At 41.7% G+C, this 15,092-nt stretch overlaps 1 protein-coding gene across 3 annotated transcripts in view; it reads right to left on the bottom strand.

Annotated features, from left to right (window-relative positions):
* The window catches only part of LOC128691151 (uncharacterized), a 48,402-nt gene that overhangs the window by 2,976 nt on the left and 30,334 nt on the right, over window positions 1-15,092 (bottom strand). For 2 of the 3 annotated variants that reach the window (XM_070089194.1, XM_070089191.1), the window contains exons 8-10: window positions 3,188-3,368; window positions 795-986; window positions 103-379 (exon numbers count right to left, since the gene is read on the bottom strand). In XM_070089194.1, coding sequence (XP_069945295.1) covers window positions 103-379; window positions 795-986; window positions 3,188-3,368 — 650 coding nt within the window. The remainder of the gene's footprint in view (window positions 1-102; window positions 380-794; window positions 987-3,187; window positions 3,369-15,092) is intronic. The other variant, XM_070089193.1, reaches the window with a different exon arrangement.

Raw genomic sequence — 15,092 nt, 5'->3', positions numbered from 1 at the left:
GTTGATATTTCAAATAATATTTACCAAATGGCAATCACTGTAACTGATAATTTTTATATGTGAAAACGCTGAAGTGCAAATATGATTAAAACATTACTCTACCTTCGGGCATGATGACAGTGATGCCTATGTTATCTCCTATACTTGTGGAAGGGCCATCAGGGGCCTGTGATGGGCCATTAGGGGCCGGTGATGATACCACTGGGTCTGAATGGGTCAATGACTCGGGCAGCGGAAGCGGTTGTAATTCAGTGCTCTCATTTACAGATTTGGCATGATGATGTAATGTGGTGCTCTCATTTGCAGCTTTGATACGATGTAATGTGGTGTTCTCATCAACAGGCTTGGTATGATGTAATGTCGTGTTCTCATCTGCAGACTTTGTATGATACAATATGCTTCTTTAATTCTTGAAATATAGTTAGCTGCATTTTTGTAAAATTGAATTACTTGAAGATTCCCCTCCCCTCCACTATTAATTTTGTATCAAAACTAATCTAGCAAGTTAATCTAGCTCTGTTTAAACTTATATAAAATAATTTATAGTGCATAACTCATTATAAGAATTTGTGTAAATTTAGTTAACTGTTAACTTGGGGGTAAGGAAGTGAAGGGCAATGATCAGGCAACCCATATTTGGATATACAGTATATTGTATTTTTACATCACAGGGTTATATACACCTCTATCTCATTTGTAATTTGTTAAACGGTCCAGGAGGGACTGAAATATCACCTAGTTTCTATTTCCAACTTGTGGACTGGTGCGTACTGTGTATAGTTACAATAATTTACCTGGTCATTCACCTTGGAAGAGTCAAAGTTTTGCAGTCCCTCAGCAAGAGAGGTTGTCCTGCTGGGCAGTAGGGTGGAGAGCGAAACATTGTGTCCCTCAGACACTTCTATGAGTCCCTCTGCATAATGTCTTGTTTTTCGCCTTCGTCTTTTCCCATGACCCGAGGGCTGGAACAAGTCTAGACAGAACTCCTGTGCAGTAAATCAAATGGAATTTTTCTTTACTTCATCAAATAGGACTTTAGTTATTTTGGCCATTACATTGTACCTTCTGAGGCTTTGTTAGCTACTTTCAAATATATTTCATGGAAAAATTTGCAGTATTAGAATCTGAGGATATGAAATGCATTCAGAGGGTAGAAGGGGTTGCCAAGGCAGGTTGGACATATAAAAAAGATGGAAAAGAATAGGATGCTCAAGAGGATACATAAATATGAGGTGGAAGGAAGGTGAGATTGGACGAGTGTGAAGAGGTTGCAAGTGGAAGGAGCTTGAGCATCCAGCAGGCATATGTGAGCATATTACATCAGGGTGAGTGAAGGTGAGGGGTTTTAGGGGTTTGACATGCTGTTAGAGCTTGAGCAATGTAACATTTATGAAAGGATTCAGGGAAACCAATTAATTGGAACCAAATCTTGAGAGTGGAAGTACAGTGCCTGCACTCTGAAGGAGGGGTGGGATATTACTATTTTATAACATTTTTGTGAAGCACCAATCCCGTGTGGGTCAGTCTGTGCAGGGAGAACTGGAGGCTCGACCCTCCATTTACTAAGAGAAGAAGCTGGGAGGTTAAAATCTGGAGGGTTATTTCATCTGTGATGTCTGTGCACAGCTGGCAAGAAAGATACTGAATGATGCCTTTTTTGGGGGGATGAAGGGGGGGAACTACCTTGGTGGGAGATAGCTGATGTTTAAAAAAAAAAATTACCACAATGATGTATAAGAAAAATATTTTAAAACATAGGGTTTGGGACTTATGATCAATAAAGCCAATGTAAAATGAATCTAAAAATAACATAACAATGGATGAAGTGATTAAACATTAAAATGCAGTGTTAAGAAACAATTTAAGTCAATGCCTTTTATTTAGCCCTTGAAATTTATGTACAAGTGAGTGCTAGTCTAAAAAATGCACATAGGAGGCATATGATGATTTGAAATAATAAACTGGGATGCTAGTACTAACTTGCAAGTCCCCCCCCCCCAAAAAAAAAAAAAGAAAGTAACCCTTTAATCGAAAAATTAGACACATGCAACATCTGGGTGTCTTTATTGTAGACATTTCACCAGTATATAAGCACCAGCCTTCTTGAATGTGCTCACAGTGCAGCAGACAAGTGTAGTAGTAGCAGCAACAGCACACACAGCAAGAGGCATTCTTGAGCTTCCCAGCACTTGGGCTTCAGCCCAACTGGGGTGTGACTTGAAAAGGATTCTGTAGTGCTTGCTGCCTTTGCACCTCTTGACATCATCTGCTGCTATGCAGCTGCCACATCCTTTGAGCCCAGTGTGGGCAGGGTTTGTGGCAGCCCAAGAAGCCTAGCTTCTCCCTCTGAGTCCTGTGGGGGCGGGGAATGGGGCTAGGCTGGGGACAGCTGGTCCCAGAGGACAAGGAGGTACTTGTACCTCCTCCCATGGCAGACATTGGTCTGAGACACCCACGACAGGGAGCCAAGGCCAGGCCACCTCTTGGAAAGGGCCAAGGCTGGGTGATTATACCAGCGAATCTACTACCTACAATGAATGTGCTCTGGAATCTTCATGACTATGGTGCTCTTCACACCAACTCCAAGGCTGAGGGACTGATTACCTCATCTTTTGTATATAGTTCTTCTGTCTTCCAATTATGCCCTTGGATTTGTATTGATAAAGCCACTGAGTGGCAAAATGTCTACAATAAAGACACCCAGATCCTGCACATGTGTAATTTTTCATCTTGTTGATATTGTATATCATTCATTTACAGCTTTTTAATCCACAAGAGATACGCATGGAAGCGATAAACAGATTTGTACTGCAGGGCAGAAACAAACACAAGGAGAGCCAAGTAGTGGGCTTAATTCTGTTTATAAACCCTTAAGGCCCATTCAGAGCAAGTAACAGACTTGACCCAGCATATCCACCTAAATGTTTGTCATTCTGTGCAAGAGTGGTGGAAACTTATGAATAACTAAAGCATTTGAAAGGGTATTGGTACAGCAGAAGCATCTCCAAAAATAAACCCAGGGTGAAGGTTCATATACGTAAATTATGTTGTGCATGAGGATCAATTTAATGAGTGTTTCTGTGAAGGTTCAAAGACAGAAAGACATTAGAAGAGGATCAGCTTAGAAATAAGGTTGCAACGGTCTCAAAACATACATTAACTACATTCTCTAACATGCCATACTCACAGGAAGGCAATCTCGAGAATCGATGCAGGCCTTAACTGTAGCGTGGATCCATAGCTGTGTCGATCCTGCCAACTTGGAGTCTAGCATAAAGGCCTCAAAGTCGAGTCGTACTTCACCTGTTTGGTCCTCCACACGATGTGGCTGCTGTGGTACAATTGATGAGAAATCTGGTAGTCGACATCTGTGCCATGAATGATTACCATTAACTCATTTTTTCACTGCTTTGCTAATATACACCAAAAAATATGCTCTGCTTATATCATTACTATTTTATAAAAAATATTTGTGATACAAATATGCCATTCCTTGCTTATAAACATATTTAGGATTGTACAATACTTGAATGAGTATAACAAAACTACAAAACTTAAGACTGTAAATGATATTTAATACCCTATGTGAATTTTCTTTTGTACAAGATTTTCATCTTGAGGCAGGTTCCTCAATGCTGGTGAGGGGATCTTGATGCAAGGAAGTGTAACTACCTTTTCTTTCCTTGGACTGAACCTGATTGCCTCCCATGTCCACAGGCACCGTATGACTTACACGGTGGAACCTCGGTTTTTGTCTTTAATTCGTTCCAATAAGTCTGACGAAAACCAAATCGACGAAAACTGAAGTAATATTTCCCATAAGAAATAATGTAAATCCAATTAATTTGTTCCAGACACCCAAAAGTATTAATAAAAAATACATTTTATAGAGAATAACTATAGTTTTACATACAGAAAACAATGATAAATAAATATAAAAGCCTAATGAAATGGATAAATGAACATTAAACATTACTTTTACTTTTACTGTATTAAAGACTCTTGTTGGTGTATGGAAAATGGCGAGGAGGGAAGAGGGAGGAGAGGGTAATGTTTGGAAGGGAAATCCCCTTCCATAAGGACTTCAGGTATCAAGTCCCTCTCTAGGGTTACTTCCCTTCTTTGTCTTTTACTGGCACTAGGACCAACTTGAGTCACTGGACCCCAGTCGCACAAAAAAATCTGTCCAGAGAGGTCTGTTTCTGGCATCTCTAAGATTTGCCTAAAATGGGACAAGGCATTGTCATTGAACATGTTGCAGACACAGCTTGCAACAGCTTTGTTAGGATGATATTTCTCCACAAAACTTTGCAACTCACTCCACTTTGCACATGTCCTTAATCACTGAAGAAGGCACATTCTCCCATCTCTCTTCCTCCTTCTCCTTCTCCTCTAAAGCAATTCTGTCATGTTTCTCGCCTTCTTTATCAAACAGTTGCCACTCGGAAGTTTCTTTGGCCCCATGGTGACTTACTTAGCAGTCGCACTCGATAAACAAGCACAAAAAACAATGGATTATTATGAAATGTTTCGTATGAATGTGTAGGATAATGTTTACTCAACGAGAAACAAAGCCAGACTGACTCAGAATGTGTGCGTGAAATGCTTTGTGTGGGTGCAGGCAGGTGGATACGGTCGGTACGGCGGACGAAAACCAAGGTGATGAACAAAAACCGAGACAAAATTTTGACGAAAAGTCGTTGAAAAACAAATTCTACGAAAACCATGGCAAACGAAAACAAGTGGTTCCATTGTATATTCAGTGATTTACCCTAAATAATAATAATAATAAAAATTTGTAATACAGTCACTCATCACTTAGCGATGTACTCGTTTACCAACGACTTGGACTTACAGCAGGCTCCTTGACCAGTATGCATACCTAAATAATGTACATTATAGCCAATTTCCTGTATTCTGTTTATTACTATTGTTACGGAGTACAGTGGACCCCCGCATAGCGACTTTAATCCGTGCAAGAGGGCTCATTGTTATGCGAAATGATCGGTATGCGAATGAATTTTCCCCATAAGAAATAATGGAAATCAAATTAATCCGTGTAAGACACCCAAAAGTATGAAAAAAAAAAAATTTACCACATGAAATGTTAATTTTAATACACACAAACTGAAAAAAGGCATGCACAATTACATGACACTTACTTTTATTGAAGATCTGGTGATGATTGATGGGATGGGAGGAGGGGAGAGAGAGTGTTAGTGTTTAGAAGGGGAATCCCCTTCCATTAAGACTTGAGGTGTCGAGTCCTTTTCTGGGGTTACTTCCCTTCTTCTTTTAATGCCACTAGGACCAGCTTCAGAGTCACGGAACTTCTTTCGCACAATATATCTGTCCATAGTGGCCTGTACCTCTCGTTCCTTTATGACTTCCCTAAAGTGTTTCACAACATTGTCAGTGTAATAATCACCAGCACGGCTTGCAATAGCTGTGTCAGGGTGATTTTCATCAAAAAAGGTTTGCACTTCAAGCCACTTTGCACAGATTTCCTTAATCTTTGTAGTAGGCAATTTCTTCAATTTCTCTCTCCCCTCCTTCGAACCAGTTTCCTCAGGTCTGGCCTCTTGCTGTTGAAGTTGATCTATCAGCTCATCAGTGGTTAGTTCTTCATTGTCCTCCTCCACCAACTCTTCCACATCATCCCCACTAACCTCCAACCCCAAGGACTTTCCCAATGCCACAATGGATTCCTCAACTGGCATAATCCTCTCAGGGTTAGCCTCAAACCCTTCAAAATCCCTTTTGTCTACACATTCTGGCCACAGTTTCTTCCAAGCAGAGTTCAAGGTCTTCTTAGTCACTCCCTCCCAAGCCTTACCTATAAGGTTTACACAATTGAGTGCCTTTTCCTCCTGAGTAATGTAGGTCCTGCTTGGCATTTTCTTCCAAAATAGGCCTGTTTCATCACAATTAAACACTTGTTCAGGTTTCAGTCCTTCACTGTCTATGTACTCCTTGAATTCCTGCACATATTTTTCAGCTGCTTTGTGGTCCGAACTGGCAGCCTCACCATGCCTTATCACACTATGTATGCCACTACGCTTCTTAAATCTCTCAAACCAACCTTTGCTGGCCTTAAATTCACTCACATCATCACTAGTTGCAGGCATTTTTTTAATTAAATCCTCATGCAACTTCCTAGCCTTTTCGCTTATGATCGCTTGAGAGATGCTATCTCCTGCTAGCTGTTTTTCATTTATCCACACCAATAAGAGTCTCTCAACATCTTCCATCACTTGCGATCTCTGTTTCGAAAACACAGTTAAACCTTTGGCAAGAACAGCTTCCTTGATTGCCTTTCTGTTGCCCACAATAGTAGCGATGGTTGATTTGGGTTTCTTATACAACCTGGCCAGGTCGGTGACACGCACTCCACTTTCATATTTATCAATGATCTCTTTCTTCATCTCTATAGTAATTCTCACCCTTATTGCTGTAGGGTTGGCACTAGAAGCTTTCTTGGGGCCCATGGTCACTTATTTTGCAGATAAAATCACCAAAAACACTGTAATAATACGAAATGTTCCGATTGTATGCTTGGATGTTACCGCGGAGGCTGGCTGGTAAACAATGCCATCAGCGGCACATGTGAGGCTGGCTAAGGGCGCACATTGGACGCGTCTCGGACGAACAGCGGTGAGCGGGTTTTTGAGCGGTATGCGAGCAAAATTTTTGCGATAAAAGCGAGCGGTATGCGGATTGAACGTTATGTGATGCCGACGGTATGCGGGGGTCCACTGTACTGTAAAAAAATATTTATATAAAATAATGCTCCATATATAATATAATTTTCCGTGTAGTATTACTGAGAGTGGACATGTATTATTCCCTGAAAGCGAAAGCGAAAGTGTTTTATTCCTAAACTATACAGTACATTATGGCATAAACATTTAAAAATATACCAGATACCAGAAATGTTATAAATGGTAGAAAGGTGGCAATAAAACAACATCAAAGATAGTTAACACAAACCCACTACCATTATAGTATGCTCCACTTAGTGACGAATTCGTTTACTAACATGGTCTTAGGAAAAAAATCCCCCCCAGTACCAACAATACCACCAGTCCGATAACATTCTTCTTTGCAAATATACAGGGTCTAAAGCCAGCAACAAACAACAAAATACCTTTCATCCGTGGACTGCTTGCAGAGGCAAAGGCAATGTTCGCGGCTTTCACTGAGACCCACATAAAGGATCACTTGGACAACGAAATATGGATCCCAGGTTACAACCTATACAGATGTGACAGAGTGAACAGGCAAAAGGGGGGGGTTGGCCTGTACATTGCAGAGTCACTTGTTTGCACAGAACTGCTAAATGCCTCAAATGATGTAGTGGAAGTTTTAGCAGTAAAGGTCGAGAACCAAAACCTAGTCATTGTGGTAGTCTACAAGCCTCCGGATGCAACATCCCAGCAATTCCAGGAACAGCTGTTAAAAATTGACCACTGTCTGGAAAATCTTCCAGCTCCTGCACCCAACATCTTGCTCCTGGGGGATTTCAACTTAAGGCACCTAAAATGGAGGAATATAGCAAATAATATTGTTGCAGTAATAACACCAGGAGGCAGCTCTGATGAAAACTCACACTCACGCGAGCTTTTAAATCTCTGCACAAAATTCAATTTAAACCAGCAAATAATAGAGCCTACTAGACTGGAGAATACACTAGACCTCATCTTCACTAACAATGATGATCTGATAAGAAATGTCACCATATAAAAAACAATATACTCAGATCACAACATAATTGAGGTTCAGTCATGTATGCGCGGAGCCCCAGACCGACATAATGATATTAGTCACGAGGGAGCATTCACCAAATTCAACTTCAATAACAAAAACATAAAGTGGGACCAAGTAAACCAAGTCCTAACCGATATAAGCTGGGAAGATATACTAAGCAACACAGACCCCAACTTATGCCTAGAACAGATTAACTCGGTGGCACTCGATGTATGCACAAGGCTTATTCCTCTAAGAAAAGGAGGAGTAGATGTAAAACAGAAAGAGACAGGCGCTCCCTTTACAGGAGACGGAAAAGAATAACAGAGCGGCTAAAAGAGGTCAATATATCTGAAATGCGCAGGGAGACACTGGTCAGAGAAATAGCAAGCATCGAACTTAAGCTAAAAGAATCCTTTAGGAGTCAGGAATCGCGGGAAGAACTAAAAGCCATATTTCTTCTCCTATGTCAAATCAAAATCGAGAACAACGTCCAGTATTGGGCCCCTACTTAAACAAGATGGGTCCTACACAGATGACAGCAAGGAAATGAGTGAGCTACTCAAGTCCCAATATGACTCAGTTTTTAGCAAGCCGCTAACCAGACTGAGAGTCGAAGATCAAAATGAATTTTTTATGAGAGAGCCACAAAATTTGATTAACACAAGCCTATCCGATGTTATCCTGACGCCAAATGACTTCGAACAGGCGATAAATGACATGCCCATGCACTCTGCCCCAGGGCCAGACTCATGGAACTTTGTGTTCATCAAGAACTGCAAGAAGCCCCTATCACGAGCCTTTTCCATCCTATGGAGAGGGAGCATGGACACGGGGGTCGTACCACAGTTACTAAAAACAACAGACATAGCCCCACTCCACAAAGGGGGCAGTAAAGCAACAGCAAAGAACTACAGACCAATAGCACTAACATCCCATATCATAAAAATCTTTGAAAGGGTCCTAAGAAGCAAGATCACCACCCATCTAGAAACCCATCAGTTACACAACCCAGGGCAACATGGGTTTAGAACAGGTCGCTCCTGTCTGTCTCAACTATTGGATCACTACGACAAGGTCCTAAATGCACTAGAAGACAAAAAGAATGCAGATGTAATATATACAGACTTTGCAAAAGCCTTCGACAAGTGTGACCATGGCGTAATAGCGCACAAAATGCGTGCTAAAGGAATAACAGGAAAAGTCGGTCGATGGATCTATAATTTCCTCACTAACAGAACACAGAGAGTAGTCGTCAACAGAGTAAAGTCCGAGGCAGCTACGGTGAAAAGCTCTGTTCCACAAGGCACAGTACTCGCTCCCATCTTGTTCCTCATCCTCATATCCGACGTAGACAAGGATGTCAGCCACAGCACCGTGTCTTCCTTTGCAGATGACACCCGAATCTGCATGACAGTGTCTTCCATTGCAGACACTGCAAAGCTCCAGGCGGACATCAACCAAATCTTTCAGTGGGCTGCAGAAAACAATATGAAGTTCAACGATGAGAAATTTCAATTACTCAGATATGGTAAACATGAGGATATTAAATCTTCATCAGAGTACAAAACAAATTCTGGCCACAAAATGGAGCGAAACACCAACGTCAAAGACCTGGGAGTGATCATGTCGGAGGATCTCACCTTCAAGGACCATAACATTGTATCAATCGCATCTGCTAGAAAAATGACAGGATGGATAATGAGAACCTTCAAAACTAGGGAGGCCAAGCCCATGATGACACTCTTCAGGTCACTTGTTCTATCTAGGCTGGAATATTGCTGCACACTAACAGCACCTTTCAAGGCAGGTGAAATTGCCGACCTAGAAAATGTACAGAGAACTTTCACGGTGCGCATAACGGAGATAAAACACCTCAATTATTGGGAGCGCTTGAGGTTCCTAAACCTGTATTCCCTGGAACGCAGGAGGGAGAGATACATGATTATATACACCTGGAAAATCCTAGAGAGACTAGTACCGAACTTACACACGAAAATCACTCACTACGAAAGCAAAAGACTTGGCAGACGATGCACCATCCCCCCAATGAAAAGCAGGGGTGTCACTAGCACGTTAAGAGACCATACAATAAGTGTCAGGGGCCCGAGACTGTTCAACTGCCTCCCAGCACACATAAGGGGGAATACCAACAGACCCCTGGCAGTCTTCAAGCTGGCACTGGACAAGCACCTAAAGTCAGTTCCGGATCAGCCGGGCTGTGGTTCGTACGTTGGTTTGCGTGCAGCCAGCAGCAACAGCCTGGTTGATCAGGCTCTGATCCACCAGGAGGCCTGGTCACAGACCGGGCCGCGGGGGCGTTGACCCCCGGAACTCTCTCCAGGTAAACTCCAGGTAGGAACGGAACTCCATCGTTAAGTGAGGAGAGGCTGTATTGAAGCACATTAAATATGCATAAAAAATTAAACTGGAATATATACAGAGGAATGGACACTGCACATCTTTATTGGATACATTTCAGTCAGAGGATACTGGTCACTAAATAATACAAGACAATGAGAAAGCAGTATGTATAGAGGAGAATATATCATTGGTGATATACAGTGATGTCTACCCCTGTCTTGCTCTTTCTTTATCATTTGAGCATTTTTCCAGTACATTAGTTGGTCCTCTTTTGTCCCATGTACAACACAAGCATTGCTAGCATTATTTCAGTTGCCAGCTTTTTATGTTCTTGAACATGCATGGAAAGATCCTTCTGTTTCTCATATGTAGATTCAGTTGCAACCTTCACATAGTATAGTGTATACTCCCTCTTCATCGTTGGCATCAGAAGGATATTCTTTCTTGGGAAGGTTTGATGGAAAATGTGGCCATGACAGTTACATGGATGTTGCTTCTAGAAAGGATGTACAGTGTTGTTGACCATTTCTGGTAGAATAATAAATCTGGGTTTTTTAACCATCATTGGTCAAGGGAAGGCAGGGTTGGGGTCAACCTAGGAAAGGTTGGAGGGAGGGGGTAAAGGAGATTTTGTGTGCGAGGGGCTTGGAGTTCCAGCAAGCATGCGTGAGCGTATTTGATAAGAGTGAATGGAGGCAAATGGTTTTTAATACTTGATGTGCTGTTGGAGTGCAAGCAAAGTGTATAACATTTAAGAAGGGATTCAGGGAAACCGGCAGGCCGGACTGAGTCTTGGAGATGGGAAGTACAGTGTCTGCACTCTAAAGGAGGGGTGTTAATATTGCAGTTTTATAACTGTAGTGTAAGCACACCTCTGGCAAGACAGTGATGGAGTGAATGATGATGAAAGTTTCTTCTTTGGGCCACCCTGCCTTTGTGGGAATCGGCTGACGTGTTAATAAAAAAATAAAAATATTCGTCATTTGCATTTTCCACTACATATAATACTGTGCTTTCTCATTTTCTCGTATCAGGTGGAGTGACAAAAGTCCCAGGACTGAAACATATTCAATTAAGATACCCATTCATGCATACTGTCGATCTCGATACAGTACTTATTACCTTCATTTATGAAAACGTCTTCAATTTCAAAAGCATAATCACAGATAATGCCACTGACTACCACCCTACCTTTCTCATAACCAATCTAGGTAAATTACCCCAAGACACTACAAAAGCTACCTTCAGACTTCATAATGAGACAGCTATTAATAACTTCATAATAGCAATGACAAACCGACTGGCAAACCGAGCTAGAAATCAATACAGATACTGACGAATGTATTAATAATTTTCTAAAAAAGACCCAACACCTCTATAACATGCATTGCCCTAAAAAACTAAACAGATCACAGCTAAGAGACTGAACAGTCCCTGGCTAACACCCAGCATCCTCAAATCCAAGACACTACAAAAGCTACCTTCAGACTTCATAATGAGACAGCTATTAATAACTTCATAATAGCAATGACAAACCGACTGGCAAACCGAGCTAGAAATCAATACAGATACTGACGAATGTATTAATAATTTTCTAAAAAAGACCCAACACCTCTATAACATGCATTGCCCTAAAAAACTAAACAGATCACAGCTAAGAGACTGAACAGTCCCTGGCTAACACCCAGCATCCTCAAATCCATAAATATAAAGCACTTATATGAGAAACAGTACAGAATGTGCCAAATAACCAGAGACCAAACAAAACATTACTCGTCAATCCTAACCAGTCTGACAGGAACAAAAAAATTGTATTATGAGAACAGATTACTTACCTGGAGTTTACCTGGAGAGAGTTTCGGGGGTCAACGCCCCCGCGGCCCGGTCTGTGACCAGGCCTCCTGGTGGATCAGCGCCTGATCAACCAGGCTGTTGCTGCTGGCTGCACGCAAACCAACGTACGAGCCACAGCCCGGCTGATCAGGAACTGACTTTAGGTGCTTGTCCAGTGCCAGCTTGAAGACTGCCAGGGGTCTGTTGGTAATCCCCCTTATGTGTGCTGGGAGGCAGTTGAACAGTCTCGGTCCCCTGACACTTATTGTATGGTCTCTTAACGTGCTAGTGACACCCCTGCTTTTCATTGGGGGGATGGTGCATCGTCTGCCAAGTCTTTTGCTTTCGTAGTGAGTGATTTTCGTGTGCAAGTTCGGTACTAGTCCCTCTAGGATTTTCCAGGTGTATATAATCATGTATCTCTCCCTCCTGCGTTCCAGGGAATACAGGTTTAGAAACCTCAAGCGCTCCCAGTAATTGAGGTGTTTTATCTCCGTTATGCGCGCCGTGAAAGTTCTCTGTACATTTTCTAGGTCGGCAATTTCACCTGCCTTGAAAGGTGCTGTTAGAGTGCAGCAATATTCCAGCCTAGATAGAACAAGTGACCTGAAGAGTGTCATCATGGGCTTGGCCTCCCTAGTTTTGAAGGTTCTCATTATCCATCCTGTCATTTTTCTAGCAGATGCGATTGATACAATGTTATGGTCCTTGAAGGTGAGATCCTCCGACATAATCACTCCCAGGTCTTTGACGTTGGTGTTTCGCTCTATTTTGTGGCCAGAATTTGTTTTGTACTCTGATGAAGATTTAATTTCCTCATGTTTACCATATCTGAGTAATTGAAATTTCTCATCGTTGAACTTCATATTGTTTTCTGCAGCCCACTGAAAGATTTGGTTGATGTCCGCCTGGAGCCTTGCAGTGTCTGCAAAGGAAGACACGGTGCTGTGGCTGACATCCTTGTCTATGTCGGATATGAGGATGAGGAACAAGATGGGAGCTAGTACTGTGATATGAAAAAGGCCTGGAAAACCCTATCTGAAATTCTAGGAACTAAAAAGTTTTCAGGAAACAGAACAATCAAACTAACAAAACCAGATGAACCCCAACTCCCACCTACTGAAACTGCGAACATGACTCAATGCTTTCTTCTCCACCACAGGAAAAAAAAAAAAGCCCGGTGAGCAAAATCTCAACCTCAAACACCCCCTGGTTGATCAGGCTCTGATCCACCATGAGGCCTGGTCACAGACCGGGCCGCGGGGGCGTTGATCCCCGGAACTCTCTCCAGGTAAACCCCACCTAACGACTACCTCACTGGCATCTACCAGAACACACTATCCCTAGCTCCGACCAACCCAACAGAAGTCTCACTTATTATCAACACACTAAAGAACAAGACAGGAGATTTAAATACCTTACCACCCTTTATATACAAAAAAGCTTCTCAAGTGCTGTCACCAATTATTGCAACTAACAAATCCATCGACTCCTCTACCTTCCCCTCTCGTAGCTCCATCTGTGTACACATTGGCTTCTGTTGCTAAGATATGACTTCAGATAGATGAGGAGTGTACTCTTATACCATAATGTGATAATTTTATTTGCAATAAATCATGGTCAGCTGTATCAAAAGCTTTACGTAGATCAATGAAGATCCCAATGGGACTTCTTTTTCCTCGAGTGCAGTGTATATTAGTTCTAGCATGTGTATAATAGCATCATTCGTGTTTTTGTTAGGCCTGAACCCAAACTGACGGGTTGAGTATGTTGTGGGAAATGAGGTAGGAATAGTTCTGCCTATAAATTAATTTTTCAAAGATTTTAGAGAGAAGGGGTAAGTTAGATATTGGCCTATAGTTATTCAGGTCTGTTTGATCTCCTCCTTTATGTATCGGGGTGACCCTTGCTATTTTGAGAATTGAGGGGAAGATTTTTAGATTTTGCCACCGAAGTGGCTAGTTTATTGTGCACCCCATATCCATCCTGTGGACGGTAGCGCGAGAGCATGTGGATACACAAAAGGCCTAGGAACTAGGCCCCAAAGGGTTAACAGGAATACATATGGATTTATATCTACATATCTATCAACTATATCTACATATCATATCAACTGCTCCTGGAGAGGATGGTATAACCTATGATATTCTCAGAACTCTAAGGCACGTGCCTGATAACCCTTTGTTGGCACTGTATAATCTCAGTTACATTGAGGGCGTTCTTCCTACTTCCTGGACCAATAGTCTCATTGTGCCTATCCCTAAGCCCCAACAGCCTGATACATTTAGGCCGATCTCCTTAACTAGTTGTCTTTGCAAAACTTTTGAAAGAATGATGCTTAACAGATTGTACTACAGAATCAGACATCAACTTTCCCCCTACCTCTATGGGTTCATGAAAGGTAAAAGTGTGCAGAACTGTATTTCCACCTTTCTCACTGCACACATCTCTACTAGTTTTACCACTTTTCTTGATCTAAAATCTGCATTTGATATTGCAAACAGAACCGTTATACTACATGAACTAGCCAAAATGAATATTGGTGGTAGCTTACTCTGCTGGATAATAGGATACCTGTCAAATAGAGTATCCTCTGTCCTTTACCAAGGCTTCAGAAGTGATTCTAAAGAAATGTCTTTAGGTACACCGCAGGGAGGAGTTCTTAGTCCCATGCTATTTAATATTCTGATTAATGCTCTCCTAAATGCTCTACCTGCCTCACCTAAACATATAGCTATAAGCTATGCTGATGATATCATGATCCATACAACAGGGCATAAGAAGATGAATACCATTCTTAATGAAGTTCAAGCAATTTGTAATCGACTAGGCCTCATAATATCTTCCTCTAAAACAAAGATATTAACAAGCAAACGACATCCCCCACCCATCTATTTGCAGGGTGAAATCATTAGCTACGTTAAAACTTACAGATATCTTGGTGTAGATGTACCCTTTAACAAATCCACTATACCACAACTAAACAAGAAATGTAAAGCTAGGCTAAATGCTCTCAAAGCTGTTGCTGGCTACAGTCCCAACTATGGTGCTAATGTGAGAATCGTGAGAATGATGTACACAGCCTATGTTAGGTCCTTAATTGATTATGCTGCTCCCATGTTGATATTAGCTAGAGAAAGTTCCCTCCG

Source organism: Cherax quadricarinatus, chromosome 27, assembly GCF_038502225.1.
Source record: "Cherax quadricarinatus isolate ZL_2023a chromosome 27, ASM3850222v1, whole genome shotgun sequence".
NCBI classification, from domain to species: Eukaryota; Metazoa; Arthropoda; class Malacostraca; order Decapoda; family Parastacidae; genus Cherax; species Cherax quadricarinatus.
The sequence above is the reverse complement of the archived record's forward strand: the minus strand, read 5'-3'. Positions and strand labels throughout refer to the sequence as shown.